This window comes from Centroberyx gerrardi, chromosome 17 (genome assembly GCF_048128805.1).
Source record: "Centroberyx gerrardi isolate f3 chromosome 17, fCenGer3.hap1.cur.20231027, whole genome shotgun sequence".
Lineage (NCBI taxonomy): Eukaryota > Metazoa > Chordata > Actinopteri > Beryciformes > Berycidae > Centroberyx > Centroberyx gerrardi.
The window spans coordinates 3,708,196-3,730,389 of NC_136013.1; the positions used below are offsets into that span (position 1 = coordinate 3,708,196).

The 22,194-nt window shown below is 43.8% G+C and overlaps 1 protein-coding gene across 1 annotated transcript; it reads left to right on the forward strand.

Annotated features, from left to right (window-relative positions):
* The first annotated feature begins 1,771 nt into the window (after window positions 1-1,771).
* On the forward strand, window positions 1,772-18,795 carry jade1 (jade family PHD finger 1). The gene is made up of 11 exons (XM_078289532.1): window positions 1,772-1,980; window positions 3,659-3,741; window positions 4,814-4,884; window positions 5,478-5,635; window positions 6,369-6,553; window positions 7,856-8,067; window positions 9,030-9,197; window positions 10,810-10,926; window positions 12,189-12,797; window positions 14,724-14,841; window positions 16,795-18,795. Exons 2-11 carry the CDS (start codon window positions 3,693-3,695, stop codon window positions 17,919-17,921), a joined length of 2,814 nt encoding a protein of 937 aa, XP_078145658.1. The 5' UTR covers window positions 1,772-1,980; window positions 3,659-3,692; the 3' UTR covers window positions 17,922-18,795.
* The last annotated feature ends 3,399 nt before the right edge of the window (window positions 18,796-22,194 follow it).

Genomic DNA, 22,194 nt, shown 5'->3' on the forward strand with positions numbered 1-22,194 from the left:
TTCCTCCTCTCTTCTTCCTCTATTTCTATTGAACTGACCTCGTTTCCCGCGTTGTTTTATTTTCTTGGCCTGTTTACTACATAATCTTCTTCTAGTCACAGTTTTGAGGTTAGTTAAAGGAAAACATCCACCCTGAAACACTTGTTAAAAAGCAGTTATTGGTGATGTACTTTGCATTTCTGGGTCCATTTTGTGGTTTGGTGTGTTTTTCTTCTTCGTGGATAACTGGTTCAGCGATGTAAAACATCAGCGGTAAACGTCAGGTTTTGGTTTCAGTCCCTCAGAATCAAAGAGCGAGGGCTTCTTTCTAGAGCCGCCATTTTGCACCGAGAGACGTTCAACAATCACACAGGGAGAAATCCATCGTAGAAGAGGAGAGAGACTGATTTCTCCACCCACAGGAGCAGGAGAGAGACCAGAATGCACTGCAGCAGAGAGACAGGTTGGGGTTTGGAGTTAAGAGACGCGACTCTCGCTTTTTCTCAACTGGAAACTCTCTCTCTCTTGCTCTTACTGTGCTATCACTATCTCTCTCTGTCCACCTACATCTACTGAATGCAACAAGTTCAGGCCCCTGTTCTCTGGGGGGTTGTCCAAAGGCATTCTGGGAAATGTAGGAAACCACTAAATGAAGTAGAAATAGACGAGGCAGGTTGAGGGAAAGCGGGTTCACCAGAAAAGTAAATGACAGCACTTCATCACAAAATAACTCCTGGAATGAACTGAACATCACAGACTGATGATATAAAACAGTGTGAGAGGATCTGAGTGGATTTTTCCTTTATTTTTAGGAGTATATTCTTTATTCTGACTGCATGTGTGTCTTTGATGAGGTGTGAATGCCAAACATCAAGATATGTGATAAACAAATACAAAAACTGTTATTTATGAATCAGCGTATGTGTGATAGCCTTGTTTTGTGTGTTTTGAACATTCCTCTAGGTTTTGTCAGCAGCATGCATCCAACCACCATCTACTTCTCTGAATAAAGTTTATTTTTTATTTTGTTCTTATTAACGCTATGCAAATGTAAACATGCTAAGCTTGGTGTACTGTGTTTTGTTACTGTAGCTGTTTTGTACTATTGTTGTTTTTAATTTTGTATTAAATGGCAATTTATCCAAACTGACTGCTGAAATGATTAACATTGAATTCATATGAGTGATTATAATAAATCAAACTTTATTTATATAGAACCTTTCGTACAAGACTGCAATATAAAGTGCTTAAGATAAGATAGACACAACACAATAATGAAAATCAGAATAATATATTAATAGTAATAATAAAAGTAATTTAAAAAATCTTATAAATAATAATAATAATAATAAAATAAAGATAATAAAAATGGAATAAAATAAGATGGAATAAAATAGCTAAAAATGAAATAAAATGTAATGCATAAAGTTGGGAGCATAGTGAAACTGAAACTGAAAACTATTGACTGACATTTAAATGCATTATTGGTTTATTACAGGAAATCCCTTTACTATTAGGCCTATAATATTTTTTATGGCATTTCCTTCCTCATATTTCTAACAAGTGTTAGAACTTGGTGTTCTGCCCCTTTAAATACATTAAGCCTGTGTGTATTTGCCAAAAAAGGAGGGGATGGTCAGCGGGACAGGCGCGTCATGCTCACTTTGGAAAGAATAGTTTTTACAGTTTGTTGACACTCAAAGAAGACAACGTACTGTATGTTGTAGTGTGACACTGGAACCACAGTGCTGCATGTTTTCCTTTATTATTTTCCATCTCGGATCATCGGTGACTGAGGCTGCGAGGCGGCGGGGTTCGTGCTGCTCTCTAGCGGCGGCAGGCGGCGCTGCAGTCCGGCAGGGAAACCTCCCAGCTCCGCTCCGCCGCTCCGCCGCTCCGCCGCTGTGTTTGTGTATGTGGAATGCGGGTCGAACGGAACTCACGGCAAACTGCGCTACACATCAAATTCAAACACCAGCTCGCATCGGCCTGACGTGCTCTGTATGTACTGTCCAATTTATTTTCAACTCTACACGGATTTCAATCATATGCATATCTTCAACAGTGTTCTTATCAGGCTATTTGAACGAGTTTATTCCTAGTATGGTCGCACTAGCAGTCCGCTAGGAAAACGCGACATCGTCATTTAAAATGGCGCCAAAGATTAACCTCAACCAGTGGATCACTGGTAAATCTGTCACACCGCCCAGCTAGCAACACGGGTAGCATAACAACATTCTTGTATTAACAGCTTTCATTCATAGGTTAGTTTTGAATCCAGATAGTGTGGATCCATTATTGACCCCTAACCTTTGACGAATAACTGCTGGTGACTTTGTGAGGTGTAATAAACGGCACCTTAGTGGCTAACGTTATGATAGCAAGCCTAAGATAATAACTAACCTAGCTTCCAGCTAACAAGCTAACAGGCTAGCTGACTTTGCGAACCTCCAACGTCAGCTAAATTCAAGGTTCAGACTATTTGCTGGAAGAATTGGCTAATGAAGCTAACGCTAGTTGTAAACACATGCATAGGCTCTTCTGACAGTAACAGGTTTCTGACGGACCAATTTGGCCAAATGGCTGTTATACCAAGCTAACCAGCCTAGCCGAGTGTTTTGAAATGAACGCTTTTTTAATCATAAACAACACATTTCCAGCGCCGGTGTGGGTGGGCCTAAGTATTGCATAACGTTAGTGGAAGATTGGTTATCTGGAATTAGCCATCTAGAATATGCAATGTAATTACTAGTAAATCGTACATGCTTTAATCGAGAAGAAAATTGCTATGCAAATTGAGAAAATCGCACAATGTGATCTTGCACGTGTTAGCATGTTGCCATGGTAAGAGCAGCTGTTTGGGTCAGCTAACGTTAGCAGTTAGTTAGCCGACACAGACGGTTTTGACTCTGTCTATTTGCTGGAGGAAGGGACGTCAAACCATGGCGTGGCTAACTGTTAGCCTAGCTTGCTAGGTTGTCTGTTTTCCCTGTGCTGACAGCAGACTCTTTGATATTTCCACCTGTTGGGAGTTCAAAGTCTTTGCTCATGAGCACGGCAGAAGTGTTTGCAAGCAGCAGGCTGAGGTCTTGTCACTGTGAGGCGGTGTTTCCTCGTTAGTGTGCATGTGGCAACTTGCTGTTGTCAACACAGTCTGTAGTGCAACACCTCTGTAATACTGCTGTGCTGTCAGATGAGACAGGAACAGGTGTAAACACTGTGCACCAGGTTATATACCAGGCCCAGATTCCCACCAGTCTGTGTCCTGGAGCTGCGGGATTATGACTAAAATGATAATCCTGATTATTTTGCTAGAAATTGGGATCACAATTTTTAATCATGAGTGTTAGTCTTGATGATTTTAGGAACAAATTCATCCACATTTGGCATCTTATATCAACATCTTGACTGTTTTCAGCAACAGTGTAAGTGCATTCTAAATTAACACGGATACAGCAGGTTTGTGCAGCACTAGTGTGTCCTGTAAGCTGTCATGTAAGCTCAGTCAACAGTATGCCAGATATTAATTAGACACAACTCCTGTTCCTGCCATCACCAGTGCTCTTTAAGTATTTAAGTCACGCTCCTTATCTGCTTTCCACGCACCACGTTTTCGCTGATACAACTGCCATTTTGCAGCTTCTTCCTTGTGTAACTCCGTCCTCTCTGCTCTGTGTAGTATCCCCACACCGGAGCTCCTGAGTCAGACGACTATGAAGAGAAGCAGGCACCCCAGCAGCAGCGACGACTCCGACAATGGAAGTAAGCAAACATTTTTTCCCTGACACTCGGTCCCGCTGACTCATTCATACCAGGCCCGATATAGACCCGAATGAGGTCAGCACAACCCGACCACCTTCCTCCGCCTCACAAGTGAAATTACAAAGCGGTCTCCAGATCGGTCAGGATGTCATCTTTTGTACGCATGAAGTGTTTGAGTTGAAAATGCTATCTATTATTTTGTTTAGGGCAGTTGTCACTTTTGGCAAATGGCAAGCATCTCGTTTTGCCCCAGCGCTGTATTTTTAATCTAATTACTGTCATTGTGGATGAATGTATACTCTTATGTTCAGGAAGGAAGCGGAGAGAAAGAAGGAGAAAGGAAGGCTGCAGACAGAGGGAGGTTAAGGAACAGAAACAGGTGGCCTGCAGTGTGAGAAGCAGCAGGCAGAGTAGGGACAGGAGACGCCTTTGGATATTTAAAGACGTCCCGGCAGGTCAGACAGGGAGGCTCGGGTCAGATGGTGGTCAAGTCGTATCGTAGCGTTTGTTTCATCCTTCGTGAAATCTCAGATGGGTGGGGTTTACAGCAGCATGACAGTATAGATTATGTCAGGTGAGTTGTCAATAACAGAAAACTAAATCGATGGTGAAATGCTTCCCTGTGATTGTCTAGACTTTCTTTCTTATCGTGTCGTCTTGCGTGACACTGATCTGGTACGACAGGTGGGGTGAAACAAATGCTACGAACTTTCTGTACATCGTGTTTTAACCCAGGTCTGATTCAGGGTCTGAGTAGTAAGATGAACAGCGAAACTCGCTTAATTAACTCGATTTAACTGTATGATTTAACTTCATACAGCCGATTTTAAACACCGAAACCATGCCACTGTTAATGGATTTTGGATAAGAGAAATAATAGAAAACCATGCACATTTTTGATTGCACTATTTTGACTATCCCAATGACCTACATTTGTATGTGCGGTTTGAGTTTCCTGTAGGGAGAAGCCTCAGCTGTAAAGATGTGAAGTTAGATTGGAGCTAAATTAGAGCAGCAGCAGTTGACAGAGAGATGAGGAGGCTCTTCATGCGGTGTCGTGTTTCCCCTGCAGGTAATTCCACCTGCTGGTCCCAGCATTCGAAGTCACAGCCCAGGAGAGGCAAAGGGCAGAAGCCCTCTGAGGTAGGTCTAGGTCTCTGTCCGCTCTAAATGATGATCCTGATTATGTTGCTGGATATTGAGGTTGTGATCAACAGTCTTGAATATTTAAGGAACAAAAATCGAGGTCCGAAATTAACGCTAAATGTTGATACAATTATTTTTTGTGGATAAATCAGTAAATGTCTCCCGCAACACTGGACGGTCACTTTTTGAGATGATAATGCCTCGATTATACACAGGTTTTGGTTTTTGCCTTTTCTCAAACTTTGTCCCTGCTGGCCACCATACACTCTCTGACGATGAGCCAATCAAATCAAAGGAAAACAGTGGCTCTGTATCAAACGGGCTCCTGATTGGCTGCCTGTTGCACTGCTCTACACGAGGCAGCAGCAACTTCTGCAAACTCTGACATATCTCTATTTAAAATGACATATATTTAAAAAAAAAAAATGTAATGTCTCAATCAGCTGCTTGCCAGATTATTCCTCTTGTCCTCTCACAGCTGTCAAGTGTCAAACAACAAAATCACAGTTTTCCAGATGGCTCAGAGCGACGGTGCGGCTGCAGTGCGTACAGTAAAAAGTTGGACTTGTTTTCATGTGGCCGCGCTGCAGGTTTTCAGGACGGACTTGATCACTGCCATGAAGGTGCACGACTCGTACCAGCTGAACCCTGAGGACTACTACGTCCTGGCCGACCCGTGGAGGCAGGAGTGGGAGAAGGGCGTCCAGGTGCCGGTCAGCCCGCAGTCCATCCCGCAGCCTGTGGCCCGGTAAGACCGCTGCATCCGCCACACAGGCCGCACGGGGGTTAGAGAAGAAAGTGCGTTGTCCCTGAGCAGGAAATAAACGCCTAATCACGCTGTGGGCAATACAAGTGTTCAAAGTTAAAGTGAAGTTGAACTTTGGTAGTACCTTGGGTTGTGTAGCTTCAAAATCTGTGATTATCTGTTATCTGTTGCTCCAGTAGAAGAGATTGGAGAATTGTGTTTTTTTCTCTCTCTCCATTCACTGCCATTGTATGGAGGAACAGTCTGAAAATCACACTTCTAGCACATAAACAAACACCAACAAAGCAGATTCTGACAATATATAAAAAAAACTAGCCATGCTGCTGAATTGTGGTTAAGTGAATCTCTTTCTTTATGTTCGTTAAACCTTTCAGTTTGAACAAGTGTAACACTGAAATCCGGTTGGAGGAAACTTATGCTGATGGAACAAACAAAATAATACGTTTATCAATAATTGTAAGTAGGTGAAAAAAAGTGAGAGGCTCGTTTTTTTATAAAATGGCAGAATCTGCTTTATCAAAGTCCTGCCTCCCTCTGTTTTTTTCGCTGACCCTTAGTTTGTGAAAAGAGACTAGACTGCAGTGAAGTGAAGCCTCTGTCTGTCTGTCTGTCTGTCTGTGCTGTCTGTGCTGTCTGTCTGTCTGTCTGTCTGTCTGTCTGTCTGTCTGTGCTGTCTCTCTGTCTGCCTGTCTGTCTGTCTGTCTGTGCTGTGCAGGGTTTTGTCAGAGAAAGGGAAGGAGGTGATGTTCACCAAGCCCAAGAAGCTGATCCGGACGTCGGGCTCCGAGGCGCTGGGCTACGTGGACATCCGCACGCTGGCCGAGGGCATGTGCCGCTACGACCTGAACGAGGAGGACGTGGCCTGGCTGCACGTCATCAACGCAGAGTTCACCGAGATGGGTGAGTAGAGGGGTGGGGGTGGTGGGTGGGTGTCACACAAGTCACCGGACAACTGCTGGGAAGGTTTGGTCTAGTCTGCCAACCAGCCGTCATTCAGAGCTCCTACTCCATTTAAAATATCATATCTAGATGGGGAAAATAGTGAAAGTGTCAGTGGATGAAAGGTGTTTTTCTGCCCTGTGGGTGAATCTTCCTTCTGTAATCTAATATTATAACGTGATGCAGTCGTTTCATCTGTCGTTTTATGCAGCTGTGGCGCTTGAGGACCCGTATGTGTCGCGATATGCGTCTAGAAGTCACGTTTCAAGTTGAGGTTGTAGTGCCAAAAATGTTTTCTAATCATAATAAAATCATTACTTCTGGACTAAACTTTAGTTGTATATAAATGAACACAGAGGGAACACTGGTAATGTATTTAATCCCCAGAGCATTAGTTAAATGCCTTAAATGCAAAACCTTGAGTCCACTCCTCAAATGTAATTTTATTATCCTATTGAAATATATGAAGATGTGTATGATTTGTCGTTCTGTGTGGCTCCATGCAGCGGGTTTAATTTCCTGTTATTCAGAGCAGTCCGGACCGTCTGCTATTTCAGTAACACTAATGTTCTGGGGAAAAAATAATCTTTTCTGCCCCTCCTACCTCACTTTTCATGTTTCTTTTCCCAGCACTTCTCTGATCTAATATATTATCAGTGCAGTGTGACTCTTGACGCTCTCACTCCTTACTGCTGGTTGCTTGTAATGTCGGTGAATGTAGGAATTTAAGCTCGTTCTGTCTGTTGCTTTGGATAAAAAGCTAAATGACTAAGAAAAACAAAGTACATTCTTCGAGTTGAATTTCCCAGACATTGAAGCAGTTATTTTGCTCGAGTTATTAATCATTCAGTCTGAAGCTTGGAGCTGGAACTCGGGAGTTGTAATCCTGTTATATCAGATGTATTGGATGGCACTGTCAGGCTGAATTAAGGAGTGATTGACCTGCTTCCAACCAATCAGAGAACATTGGTCCTGCTGTGTCATCGCGGGTTTGTCCTGCGTTTTGTTTCTGAAAAGACAAGAGAAATGTTTTTTGAGTCCAGCAGAGGAGAGCAAGGCCGGAGCGCTGAATCACTTAGAAAATTTGCCTGCTGACCACTGATGCAGTGATGTAGTTTAGTTTAATAATAGCAGCAGTAATGGCACTAGTAGAAAAAAAAACATCAGTCATGAGTGAAAACCGGGTTACATAAGAAACAAAGCAAACAAGGACAGATTGACGAGAAGCGAAGTAGAAAAACACAGCGTCCCCGTGTTTCGCAGGCGTGCCGCCGCTGGACGAGATCACCATGGAGAGGGTGATGGAGGAGTTCGAGCGCCGCTGCCACGACAACATGACGCACGCCATGGAGACGGAGGAGGGGCTGGGCATCGAGTACGACGAGGACGTGGTGTGTGACGTGTGCCAGTCGCCGGACGGGGAGGACAACAACGAGATGGTGTTCTGCGACAAGTGCAACATCTGCGTCCACCAGGTCAGAGGCGTGAAGGAACACACAGGCTCCTTTAACTTTAAAAAAACACAGTGTTTTGAGTCAGTCATTTATAATTTATTGACTCACTGTGTAATATACCATTTTAAAGCTCTGAATGTAAATATCAAGAATGTATGAAAACACAATGTGCCTGTTGTTCCATGATGGGTCACATTTATTCATTATTCTTATTTTTCCTTTTGCTATATATTGACTTGACCTTTGCATACTTCACTATTAGTTACGTCTAACGTCTAACTGTAGGAACTAATTTTACTGTTACACTCATTTTTAAGTCACTTTGGATAAGAGCATCAGCTGAATGCCTGAAATTCAACATGAACAGAAACTTGTAATGTGTCGATTTTTCTCATTTCTCTGTGTCGTCGCTTTTAGTGTCTCCAGTGATGGAGTTTCCTACTGTGGGATCAATAAAATAGCAGTTGTATTACCAATAATAGGCTAAACCCACCGATAACAGTCAGAGTAAAAAAATAATATGAAGAAATATAAACAAAGCATCGTGCAGAAGGAGTCAAGATGAAGGATGATGGCTTAAATTAGACAAAAATGAGCAAAATTAAAGAGGAACAAAACTTGCAGTCGTCAGGCCAGTCAGAAAAAGTGAGACATTATCACTATCATTTTCCACAAATCGAGTGTGTTATTTATTGAGCGGTGTAATAAATAACACACTCGATTTGTGGAAAATGATAGTGATAGTGTCTCACTTTTTCTGACTGGCCTGACGCTGTGGTAAAAAGCAAAATGAAAATGAAGTATCTTATGTTTCAGAGATCGGTTCTGGTGGTTTCATCTGACACACACACACACACACACACACTTTCTCACTCTCACTCTCTCCCTCTCTCCTCTCTCTGGGTTTGTCCGTTCATGCCGTATTGATTTCGGCTTGCTCTCTGGAAGCTGAGCCGCGTGTTTGTTTGTGTTGCGGACAACAGGCGTGTTACGGCATCCAGAAGGTCCCCAAGGGCAGCTGGCTGTGCCGGATCTGCGCCCTCGGCATCCTGCCCAAGTGCCAGCTGTGTCCGAAGAAGGGCGGAGCCATGAAGCCGACCCGCAGCGGGACCAAGTGGGTCCATGTCAGCTGTGCCTTGTGGATTCCAGAGGTGAATGCAGAACCTTTCACTTTTAAAACACATTACCTGGCAAGAATACTTTTTACCCGCCAAAATAATGAATATGTTTTGTATAGAAATTTGTCACCCGTCCTGTTTTCAATGCTATTTTGTGTATAGAATCTGGCACTGTGTGAAACATTCAGCGAAGAGACGAGAGCAGATTTAAGTTTGTAATTCATCATGAAAGTGAAAGTGAAGAGATTCAGCTCATATTTGGCTGGTTAACCATCCAAACGCTACCGCTTTGTGTCGAGCAGCGTAACAGACAGCCAATCAGAAGCCTGCTTGCTACAGAGTCATTTGTTTGCTTTGATTGGTTCACCAGCAGAGAGTGTAAGGTGGCCAGTAGGGACAAAGTTACAAAAAAGGCAAATGTCAAAAGACAGGATATAACTGTGGCATTCACATGTTGTCATCTGAAGAAGTTCCCAGTCAGTGTGCTGGTGATCCTTAACGATTTACACACTAAAGACAAATGTTCCTGCCGTCTGTTTGATCTATAAAGAAGGGATGCAGCGGGACACATTCATAAAAAAAATGCTTGACTTAATTCTAGAATCCATCCATCCATTGCTTTGATCATTTCAACAAATATGATAAAACACAATTGTTAATATATCTATAGTATCCATATCTAGGTTTGTGACTGAAATTTGTTTTTAGCTTTTGCTAAATGACAGAAAATTGGAGGAAATTGTAAACTTGTAAACCACAGATTTTTATATCAATATCATTTTTTGTAAGCTAGGGCTGAACGATTTTGAAAAAATATCTAATTGCGATTATTTTGACTGATATTGCAATTGCGATATGATTTGCGATATTAGAGGGAATGATAATTTTTACATCATTATGCTCATTTTCATTGAAAAACGTATTAAAATGATTATGGTGTGATTTTTGCAGGGATCTGTACCAAACAAAGATGTTTTCTTAAGTCTGTAGAATATGATGTGTAGGCCAGGACATCTCTGCAGCACGACAATATTTCATTTAAAATGGTATTTTGACACACATTTCACCTTTAACAAATATTGCGCCTCCTGCGATTTGAAAATTGCAGTAGGCCATATTGTGATTTCGATAAAATTTCGATTAATTGTTCAGCCCTATTGTAAGCACAAACTTTCTGCATAAAAAGACTCTATAAATGTCTTCCTGTTCCCATTGCAGATCATTCACAGCTCCTTGAGAATTCAGAACAATCTTTATGCCATGATATATTCATTTTATATTAAATTCTAACATGTATGAGTAGTGTTGAGTCAAAAAAAACATAAAATCCAATACGACTATTTAAAGAAGAGTGAGGTAGCGCATCTAAAATTGTGGAAAAAACTGACTGGATACAATACTCAGATTGAACTTATTTATTGGTGCACACAGCGTGAAACACTAACAGCTGTTTGTACTGTGAAACTCATCCGGACTGCACAGCACCAACACTGTCAGGGTCGGGGGTTTCGCTCCTGTTGCGACCTCCCGGGCTGAACATTTTCGGCACACATGGCGTCCACCGCACGGCGTATGTTACGTGTTATTTGCATTGCGAAATCAGTCAACACCATCTGTGCTCATATTTGTCCAATCCCTCTGGTAGGTGAGCATCGGGAATCCAGAGAAGATGGAGCCGATCACCAACGTGTCCCACATTCCCAGCAACAGATGGGCTCTGATCTGCTGCCTATGTAAGGAGAAGACCGGAGCGTGCATACAGGTAGAGTCTCAGATTACACACACACACACACACACACACACACACACAGAGTAGCGTCGCTGCTGCACAAACAAATAACCATTGATGACATTTACTGAGACGTGAAAAGCAAGGTGGGACCCTCTCTATATTAATAACACACAACAGCTCCTGTGTCACTGAGAAATGTCAGCAAGCTCTCCAGTGTGATCACAACAGATGTTGTGTTGTTGTTGTTGTTGTATCTGTCACCTCTGTTACAAACAAAATGTGGGAAATTAGATTTTAATGATTTGAGAGGTCAGTAGGGTGAGTGAGTGAGTGAGCAGGGAGACGATTGATCTGTGCATTGCTAATTAGGAGGAGTAGAAATAGTAGCAGTAATAGTAGTAGTAGTGGTGCTTGTCTGGGAAGCTAAGCAGGTCTGCTGTGGTTAGCCCTTGGATGGGAGACCACCTGGTGCTGGAAGTGGTGTTGGAGGACTAGTAGGAGGCGCTCTTCCCTCTGGTCTCATGAATAATATCCCCAATGCCCCAGGGCAGAGACAGGGACTCTGTCCTGTGAGTGAGCACCGTCCTTCGGATGAGACGTTAAACCGAGGTCCTGACTCTGTGGTCAGTAAAGATCCCATCGGCACTCATCGCAAGAGTAGGGGTGTAACCCCGGTGCCCTGGTGAAATTCCCAAAAACAGGCCTTCCTTCCATCATGGCCACATAGTCATCCCTCAGTCCTCTACTCTCCACTGAGATAGCTGATGTGTGGTGAGCGTTCTGGTGCAAACAGGCTGCTGTGCATCAGCATGATGAGTTGAGTCCCCCCCCCCGATATGTGAAGCGCTTTGAGTACTTTGAGTAAAAGCGCTGTATAAATGTAATCAATTAATTAATTAATTAATTAATTGATTGATTAATTAATAATTAGTAGCAGCAGTAGTAGCTGTAGCAGCAGTCGCAGTATTAGTACCTTAGCAGTGTTATGTGTTGATAATGTCATTTTACCTGACAAATTATGTATTTGCACATTGAATTTGCCTTGTGTATGAAATGTGCTATATAAAGTTTACCTTGATGTCTATGCCTTGCAGTAGGAGCAGTTGTAGTAGCAGTATTAGCAGTAATAGCAGCAGTAGTAGTAGTAGAATACCATCCATGTCTCCAGCGATGGTGGGTGTCTAATGTTTGTACAGTTATGCATGAGGCATTAACTTTTGACTTTCTTAGTCTTTAGGAACAGAGCAATTGAAATGTCTGAATGTCCGTCTTTGTTTGTTTTGCTCCTGCAGTGCTCAGCGAAGAACTGCCGGACTGCCTTCCACGTGACGTGCGGCCTCCACGCCAGCCTGGAGATGAACACTATCCTCACAGAGGAGGACGAGGTCAAGTTCAAGTCCTACTGCCCCAAACACTCGGGGCTGGAGGGGGGCGAGTCCAGGGACCGGGACTCGGGAGGCGAGGAGGAGAAGGAGGGTGTCGGGGACAAGAAGGGCAGGAGGCGGGGCAGGGTGAGAGGGGAGGAAGACGCCTCCTCCTCCTCCTCCTTCTCCTCCTCCGTCGCTCCCCAGCTCGCCGCCAGAAGCCCCGGCGACCCGGAGGGGATCAGCAGCCGCCAGCAGGAGGAGAAGAGGGTCAACCTCCGCAAGCTGAAGCTGCAGGAGCTGGAGGAGGACTTCTTCCAGTTCGTGGAGGCGGAGGAGGTGGCGGAGCAGCTGAAGCTGCCCCAGGAGGCCGTGGACTTCCTCTACCAGTACTGGAAGCTCAAACGCAAAGCCAACTTCAACCAGCCGCTCCTCACGCCCAAGAAGGACGAGGAGGAGAGTCTGGCGCGCCGCGAGCAGGAGGTGCTGCTCCGCCGCCTGCAGCTCTTCACGCACCTCCGCCAGGACCTGGAGAGGGTAGGTGTCCACGCTGCGCCCCCCCCGACCCACGAGAGCAGAGGGAGGGGCAGAGGCCGGGTGGTGCAGGACAGAGATATCAAGAAACAAGGATGAAAGCCCGCTGACCTGCCGTCTTCCTACACAGCAACAGTTTTAATAAATACTGAGAGTAGTGGAAAAAACCTTGTGCTTGTTTATAGCATCTTATTGTTAAGAATATCATTACTATTGGATATTTTTATAGCACTTTTAAAAACTAAGCTTTACAGTTACCCAAAAATCAAAGCATAGTAAATGTAAAGCATCAGTTAAGACAACAACAAAAAAAATAAGTTGAAGAAAAAAGTAAATCAGACCTCCTGTGTAACAAAGTAAAAAGCAACAGTTTAAGTTCAGTCTGTGAAGCTGTTGGAAGAAGTGATTTAGAAGATGATGCTGATTTTTGCCAGCCTTTGATTTTTAACCCAAAAAAACAGCAGTGTGTAAAAAGTGATCTGCAAATATATCTGAATATATATCTGAATATATTTCACACAGATATGATCAGAATATAAAAAGTAGAATTTAAAAGGTGTGTCCAAAAAAAAACACACCCTGAAATCCTGAAAAGAAAATGTGAAGAACCACATCATGACCTCAAGCTTTGCCTCTTTACTTTTGAACTTACTGAAGAAGCAGGAGAGCTTTTTGATTATTGATATCCATAGTAAGATGGATAATTTTACTAAGTGTGGCAGACTCATATTACAACTTTTTCTTTAACTAATTACCATTAAATACTAACTATCAGGCACCACATTTGTGATTACAGCGAAGTATTAATCATCCATTTGGTGACGCCTGCTGTAGTTTTTCAATATGTATACCTACTTATTTTTCAGTCGGCATTGCGTATACCCACTTCTAAATCCCCTCTGATGCGCATCATTCAGTAGTGTGCTGCAAATCTTTTTTCCTAGGATGGCGAAGGCATGACCCGCCCTACTCTGCCTCTGATTGGCTAGTACTCGTTGACTTCGTTGGTTGGGTCAGAGACGGTTTAGAAACGAGACGGCACAACTGCGAGTCATTTCCTGTATCTGTGTCACGTGGGTTTCGCCCCCTGCCCCGCCCCTTTAGGGGACTAGCGGCAGGTCCTGAGTCTATTCACTCCAATGGGAGAAGTGAACGTGAACACAGATTATGACCGATTCTTTCACCCCCATAGTCACCGAAGTAAATATTGGACCCATTTTTCACAAGCCACAAATCTTCCATTTTTCAGACAGACAAATAAGGAGAGAATTAACTTTGTTCGAGACCTGTCTGGCAACATCATCATATGTCCCGTCGTAAACTACCGGCCCATAGACTACTTGCAAGGTGACAGAATAGTTGTCCAATTTTCATGTGAGGCTGGAATAAGGAATAGTTCACTCAAAATGCATAATTATGTAGTTGTCTCACCCTGCAGTCTGTGGGCCAGTATTGATTGCAAAATCTGCACCTCTTCTGTGACTAATGTTAATTTCATAATGATCCTTCCTCCCTGAAGTCAAGCAGCAGAAGTTAAGTGACAATGTGCAAATACTACTGGCCCATTTTTGGGGTGAACTAAATATGCGAGAGTAGTCTTACATGTCATAACACAGGGCGTTTATCCTTTGCTAGTCCTAGAATAGGAAAATTTCTTTGAACTAAGCTCTCCATCTCGATCTGTGTTCTAGGGATTTGATTTCTCAGTTTTGGTTTTTGGTCACGTTACGCCCGTCCCGTTCAAATAGGAGCTGCTCTCTCCTGCTTGCTGTGTTCAGTCTTGTGGAGGTTTTGTGGGTCTAACTGAACTAAACGTGTGATAATAGCTGCAGTTACACGCTGCAGTTACACGCTTTCACCCACCCAGTTACCTCAGATCATAATGTATTGGTGTTCTTTCATTCATTTCATTCACTCTGCTGACTTCAGGTCCGTAACCTGACCTACATGGTGACTCGCCGGGAGAAGATGAAGCGCTCGCTGTGGAGAGTCCAGGAGCAAATCTTCCAGCACCAAGTCAGGCTGCTGGACCACGAGCTGCTCACCGGTGAGTGGAGGGACACGACTTAACGTTAGTGACAGAACACAGCGTAACACCGTTTTATCAAGAGAGTTACAGTCAGGATCAGAAATGACCGCCAGCCACCAACCAAATGCTGGTAACTGTTTGCTGTGGCTGACAGGCTTTGTTACTTTGACACTTTAGCATGTAACAACATAACATTTGGTCATGTCCTATTCACTTGTTTGTGACTAAAGGCCAACCAACAATTTAAGTCGATGAAGATAGGCAATTCTGGCAAATGTTAACTGCATTTATTTTACCACATTTAGCAGTTCTTATCCCTGCTGAAACATGTTTTACTTGTCTGTGACTAATGCAAAAGGATGAGTCTCTGAGTTTTTTTGAGCAATATACCCATTTTTTGACAGTAGAAATTCCTGATTTCCCTGCCTCTTAACATCCCTACATGCCATTTTTGGTCTAGATGCTAATTTCTGATCATTTCCTTGACATGTTCCCTGAATGTGTGCTGCAGCTTAATCTGTCTCCTGTTGAATCCTCTCTCTCTCTCTCTCTCTCTCTCTCTCTCTCTCTCTCTCTCTCTCTCTGTTGAATCCTCTCTCTCTCTCTCTCTCTCTCTCTCTCTCTCTCTGTTGAATCCTCTCTCTCTCTCTCTCTCTCTCTGTTGAATCCTCTCTCTCTCTCTCTCTCTCTCTCTCTCTCTCTCTGTTGAATCCTCTCTCTCTCTCTGTTGAATCCTCTCTCTCTCTCTCTCTCTCTCTCTCTCTCTCTCTCTCTGTTGAATCCTCTCTCTCTCTCTCTCTCTCTGTTGAATCCTCTCTCTCTGTTGAATCCTCTCTCTCTCTCTGTTGAATCCTCTCTCTCTCTGTTGAATCCTCTCTCTCTCTCTGTTGAATCCTCTCTCTCTCTGTTGAATCCTCTCTCTCTCTCTGTTGAATCCTCTCTGTTGAATCCTCTCTCTCTCTCTGTTGAATCCTCTCTCTCTCTGTTGAATCCTCTCTCTCTGTTGAATCCTCTCTCTCTCTCTGTTGAATCCTCTCTCTCTCTGTTGAATCCTCTCTCTCTCTCTGTTGAATCCTCTCTCTCTCTCTGTTGAATCCTCTCTCTCTGTTGAATTCTCTCTCTCTGTTGAATCCTCTCTCTGTTGAATCCTCTCTCTCTCTCTCTGTTGAATCCTCTCTCTGTTGAATCCTCTCTCTCTCCCTGTTGAATCCTCTCTCTCTCCCTGTTGAATCCTCTCTCTCTCTGTTGAATCCTCTCTCTCTCTGTTGAATCCTCTCTCTGTTGAATCCTCTCTCTCTCTCTGTTGAATCCTCTCTCTCTCCCTGTTGAATCCTCTCTCTCTCTCTGTTGAATCCTCTCTCTCTCCCTGTTGAATCCTCTCTCTCTCTGTTGAATCCTCTCTCTCTCTGTTGAATCCTCTCTCTGTTGAATCCTCTCTCTCTCTCTCTCTGTTGAATCCTCTCTCTCTCTCTGTTGAATCCTCTCTCTCTCTGTTGAATCCTCTCTCTCTCTGTTGAATCCTCTCTCTCTCTCTCTCTGTTGAATCCTCTCTCTCTCCCTGTTGAATCCTCTCTCTCTCTCTCTCTCTCTGTTGAATCCTCTCTCTCTCTCTCTCTCTCTCTCTCTCTGTTGAATCCTCTCTCTCTCTCTCTCTCTCCCTCTCTCTCTGTTGAATCCTCTCTCTCTCTCTCTCTCTCTGTTGAATCCTCTCTCTCTCTCTCTCTCTCCCTCTCTCTCTGTTGAATCCTCTCTCTCTCTCTCTCTGTTGAATCCTCTCTCTCTCTGTTGAATCCTCTCTCTCTCTCTCTCTCTCTCTCCCTCTCTCTCTGTTGAATCCTCTCTCTCTCTCTCTCTGTTGAATCCTCTCTCTCTCTGTTGAATCCTCTCTCTCTCTCTCTCTGTTGAATCCTCTCTCTCTCTCTCTCTCTCTCTCTGTTGAATCCTCTCTCTTGAATCCTCTCTCTCTCTCAGGCGATCCTTCAGCGAAGGATCTGGAGAAGCTGTTCTCCCTGAGCTGGTTGTCCACACAGAGCTCGTCCCGCTCCCCGTGGGGCCACTCCGGCCTGAAGAGCAAACGAAGCTCCTTGAAGCAGGAGAAGAGGAAAAGCAGCCACAGAAAAGGCCTTCCTGACTCGCCACACGCTCACAGTAAGAGGGACAGTTTCAGCAAACTACTGGAAACGATGGACAGCGACGGCGTCCGGATCAGAGAGCCCGGGCCCGTGGAGGCGGCGAGCTTCACCAGAGTTCAGATCTCTGAGGAAAACCCGGGGTTTCAGTACCCGAGGCTTCAGAAGCCGGAGGTCGGGCAGGAAACGAACCACGTCAAGCCGCACAAGCCCGAGGGCAGGAGGGGGCCGAGGAGGGAGGAGCAGGAGGAGGGCCGGGACGACGCGGCGCTGAGCCGGCGGAAACGAGAGAGCGACCAGGAGCAGGAGGAGAGGAGGAGGAAGAGGAGGAGCGGCCTCACGGAAAGCTCTCCCGTCCTGACGAAGAACAAGCTAGGGTCCAAACACATCGAGAAGACGGTGTCCATCAGGCTGGTCGACATCAGATCCTCCGACTCCGACGACTACTTCTCCGCCGCAGGAATGGCCAAAAAAAGCCACGTCTCTCTGGACTCTGCAGCCAACACTAAACTCAACAGAGCCAGCGTGGTCCTAGACTCCGCCCCCCCCGCTGCCGCCGCCGCCGCCGCCGCCGCCAAACCCAACGGCTGGCTGAGAAAATCCCACACTGCCCAGACGAACGGCTCCCACACATCCAACGGGCCCGCGGGCGGCCATCTCAAAAACTGGGGGAAGTTCAGGATCCCCAAGAGGAGCGAGAGGCCGGCGACGGCGCCGGAGGAGCAGGAGGCGCCGGAGCAGCGCAAGCCGCTCCTCCGGCCTCTGACCAACACGCCGGAGCCGTCGTACCCCAGGACGCGGCTCCGCACCGGGACCGAGAACGACGCCTTCGCCCCCGACGCCAAGCCGGCCGACGGCGAGGTGGAGCCCTGCCTGAAACGCTGCCACTCCCACCAGCTGAGGGGCGACTCGTCCCTCGGCCGGCGCTACGGCTCCGACATCATCCGGCGCGGCGTGCTGGCCTCCTGATGCCGCGGCGGGACCGGAGCCACACTGAAATAATAAGCTGCACTGTGTCGGTCGGAACAGAACGATGGTCTCTCTCTCTCTCTTTGTATCTTTATTTTTCTCGAAAAATCATTGAAATGCCTAGATTGAAACAGAGCTGATATTTATTTTTTATTTGTAACATATGTAAAATTTGGGAAATATTTTACTTTTTACTTTTATTTTCAGCTAGTTTTTATTTTTCCTTGAAGTAGAAAGATGTCAAGTTGCCACTTAACTCTTGCTCAGCTATTTACAAGCAAAAGCTTCAACTAGGAAAAAGTTGTGATTGTTGCTTGGGACCATAAGCTTGCGATGTAATTTGTTTTTGACATAGTATTACACTTGGCCATGAGTCAGTTGCACTTAGTAGGAAAAGCTAAAACACAGATTCTTCATGCTGTTACCGCAATAGGACTCTCGCTTTTTATCAAGCTTCCTTCAGACGTCGACACAGTTTAGAGAATTATTATGAAACGAGAAACACTGCACAGCTTTTATCGTTATTTAAACGCCAGCTTCCGTCAGTCTATATCCAAACCTCATTAGGCTGTGATTGTTACCCTTTATGAATTTACCAACGGGGAATTTTTCCAAAAGGAATTAACGAATGACGTTTTAGTTGTCATCAGCACTTAAGTGTAATTGAACTGCGATATCGTATCCATCATGTGCCTATCTTTTATTTGAAGCGTTTGCACTAAGAGAGGACGGCACAGGTTTGAGGTATGAGTAGAGTTATTTTTACACTGAAAAAGCATTTTGTACCTTCGGCCGCTGCTGTACTACTGTTATGCAAAATGAATCATGTTTTGTCTTGTCTTAAAGAGGAATAAAAGGATTTGAGGCGGCACCATTTGATCTGTTTTGTTGTCTGATGATGTAAATGTAGTCATGTGACCAGAAGGTTGCCAGTTTGTATCCCCCAGACCCAGCTGAAAAAAGGTGAACTTGAGCAAAGGTGCTTATGCTGCGTTCAAGGGAACTGGGAACTTAGACTTTCTTATTTCCCAGAGCGTATAAGTTCAGGTGGGAACAATATGGACGCCTGAAGTAAAGTTGCGTTTGTTTGGCTGCTTTCCGTGCAGCAAGTATCCAACTGTATTAATCGATCTTAAACTATGCCATGCACAAACAGAAACTTGAAAGTGTTTAAAAGCCATGCTCTTATTTTTGGTTCTTACCATTCATAATCTAATACTTCCATGTTGCTTTAAATTAACGCAACACCACAGAACTAGTGTCCCAACTTTCCCCGCTAGAAATTAGGAGTTGGACGGGCTGTTCAAATTGATTTTTCCTGTTCTGAGCTAGTAAGTTCCCAAGTTCCCAGTGGTCTTGAACGCAGCATTAGCACCCAGCTGTCCCAGTGACCGACAGCAGAGGGCCGTGGTTCCACTGAGCATCTCCCAGCGTGAATGTGAAGCAGGGTGCTCCTGAAAAAGAGCCTCTATGTTCAGTCGACTTTCCCCAGCTAAAGAAAGGTTAAATCAATATTCTGTTAATTCCTAAAAATGTTGGCATCAGCCTTCAAAAACTAACATTGATCAAACCCATTTTGGTAGGATGTTTTATATTTCTATCATGTGTAAATAGAGGGAATAGAGTAAGAATGTATCATAAGTGGGACGTCATCACCAGCTACCAGCCTAAAGATGGTACATTTTGGCCGAGGATGATGAATTTCTCTTCTATCAGACAATTTGACAAGTAACCAACCATCATTTGGAGGAAAAAAAAATGTTTGGGAGGTAAAATAGTGACTGAACCAGCCACTGTGCCATTAACAGTTTCAAGCCCTGAGTGTATCCTCAATAAAATCTAAAGTGTCAAATTTCATCACCTCAAACCTAAGACTTTTTAAGACCATTTTAATGCCAGTTAGAATCAAATAGTCTGATCTCACCACTGAAATGAATGAAAATGAAAGCGTAGTCCTGTCAGAATCGGCTAATTTCTAATAAAGGTTTGAGCGACTGGGCTGATTTTGCATCAAGAAACCTCTCGAGACCTCCGACACCGAATTTAACAATACTCAAAGGACTATTGAGACTTTGCATTTATATTTAGACGAGACTTTTCCAGGAGCTGCAGACAGCGTGGAGAGGACATTGGTGATAAAACAGTTAATCTTTGATTCTAATAATAAAAAGCCACCAGGCTGCAGGCAGGAGATGCATGTTTGAACACTTTTTATTGCACGATTCAACAGATTGTGAAATCCTGCACAAAAGTGTATCAGCACTGCATCGGGAAAAAAAACAAACAAAACATACAATCAAGAAAATTGTATGATATTTACAATAGATGCATCACTATTACCACTTATACATTATGTACATATTAGTCTCTGGTTTACTATGACAGTAGTTACAGAATGAAACCCCTAAGCACACATTACACTTCAGCTCTACAGGGAATTACAGTGCTTACAAAAATAACTGGCTTGACTACATTCACTCATCACAATCAAGGTTAGGATGAAGATATATAGGAAGTCGAAGTTGAAAATACTTGTACGAGACTCGCTGCACCTCTGGAACGGACGCGTGTCCCACTCATGCCTTGGGAAATTAAAATACTAAAAAATAAAAAAGGTGCAATTATAAAAAAAAAAAAAAAAAAAAAAAAACGTTCTCCTGTTGGGTCTGTACAGCTCAAAAACAAATTTTTAAACTTGAACGGGCAATGAGACGTTTAAAAAAAATAAAATAATAAAAGACCCCAAGAACAATAAAGACAAAACACGATACAAGCCGTCTGTTTGGACCGATTCAGATTCCAACATGAAAAAGTAAGTTTACTGATCATTATTTCAAACAAACAAACAAAAAAAAAAAACTACAAAGGCACAGCCACAAGTTGCGTCTGTTGTCTCAATGTTGCTGGAAGAAAACCTTTTTAACTCATTACTGACCGCTGGGTTTATTAGAGCTGAACTGTACTTCAATATTACCCAAGTATCACCACACTGAACCCTTAGGATAGAAGGTTTCTGGAGATATAAGCATCATCGTTTATGTTTGATGCAGGGAAGCAGCTGGTGTCGGGAGCAGATTCTTGACTCCGAGTTTTAAATACAAGACAAGAGCATTGGCGGCATTCAAATAGGCAAACGGATGCATTCAAAAGCCAAATTTTATTAGCAGAATGAAGTGAAAACGCATCTCCAAATTGTGAACTTGTCAGCATGGTGGTCATCCAAAGGGTTTCACAAGCCCAAAAAAGGTTGGAGAATTTACTTAATCCATAAAAAAGGAATCATGTAATCCTTCAAGTACAGCTAAAATCACCCAAAATGTTTCCCGTGACCACAGTGGAAAGCTGACCGGCGGCCTTTGTGCCGTTAAACCTGCATCTGAAATGTTTTCTGTGGTGTGGTGGTACTTCTGGTCTGGTTCGGGGGTCAAAAGGTCAAACCTCAGCCGCTGCGACGTTCACTCACTGAGCTGAGATGTCAACAAAGCCCGGAGTGAATTCATTAATAACAAAAAAAACTAGCCAGGCCGCATAAACAACCAGCAGGTCAGTCTCACCGCTGATAAATGATGCGTAACCGATGCAGAAAAATCTTCCAACCACTGATTTCAGATTCTAAAGGGCGGCTTCAGCGGAAAGTGAAAACAGCATCTTAAGGATTTGACTCAAAAAAAAAAAAAAAAAAAAGTTAAAGAGAATCATTCCTTCATTTACCTTCTCGTTTGGCGCCGAGCGGATGGCGGCGCGACCTCTGACCCCCCCCCGCCCGCCCGCCCCCCGCACGAAACGCCCCAGTAGTGTTTTTTTTTTTTTTTAACGTCAGACGGCGGTTTTTTGAAGAGCCAGGAGAGAAAACAAGAGCGCCTCTCTAGAGATGGGAGGAAGATTTCAGCGGCGTACTTTTGAATACTTTTCCCTCATCCCCTCATCCTCTGGACAGGTAGGTAGATTAACGGTTTTTGCGGCGCCATCATCCAGCGTCCGGATACAAGAATCATTCAAATCTAGAAAGTAAAACTGAGATAAAAACAAAAAACAAAGCCAAAAAACTGGTTGTAAAATAGTAAAACACGTACTTGTCTACAGTTAAATGTAACCTATGGCTACGAAAAGGAATAAAGACAGGTCATTCAAGGCCTACCCATAGTGTCTTGATGTTTAACGTTATTACTTCTCACATATATATATATATATATATATATATATATATTTATATATATATATAAAAATAAAAAAACAAAAAAAAAAAGGATTTGGCAACCTGTTTGAAGTTTTA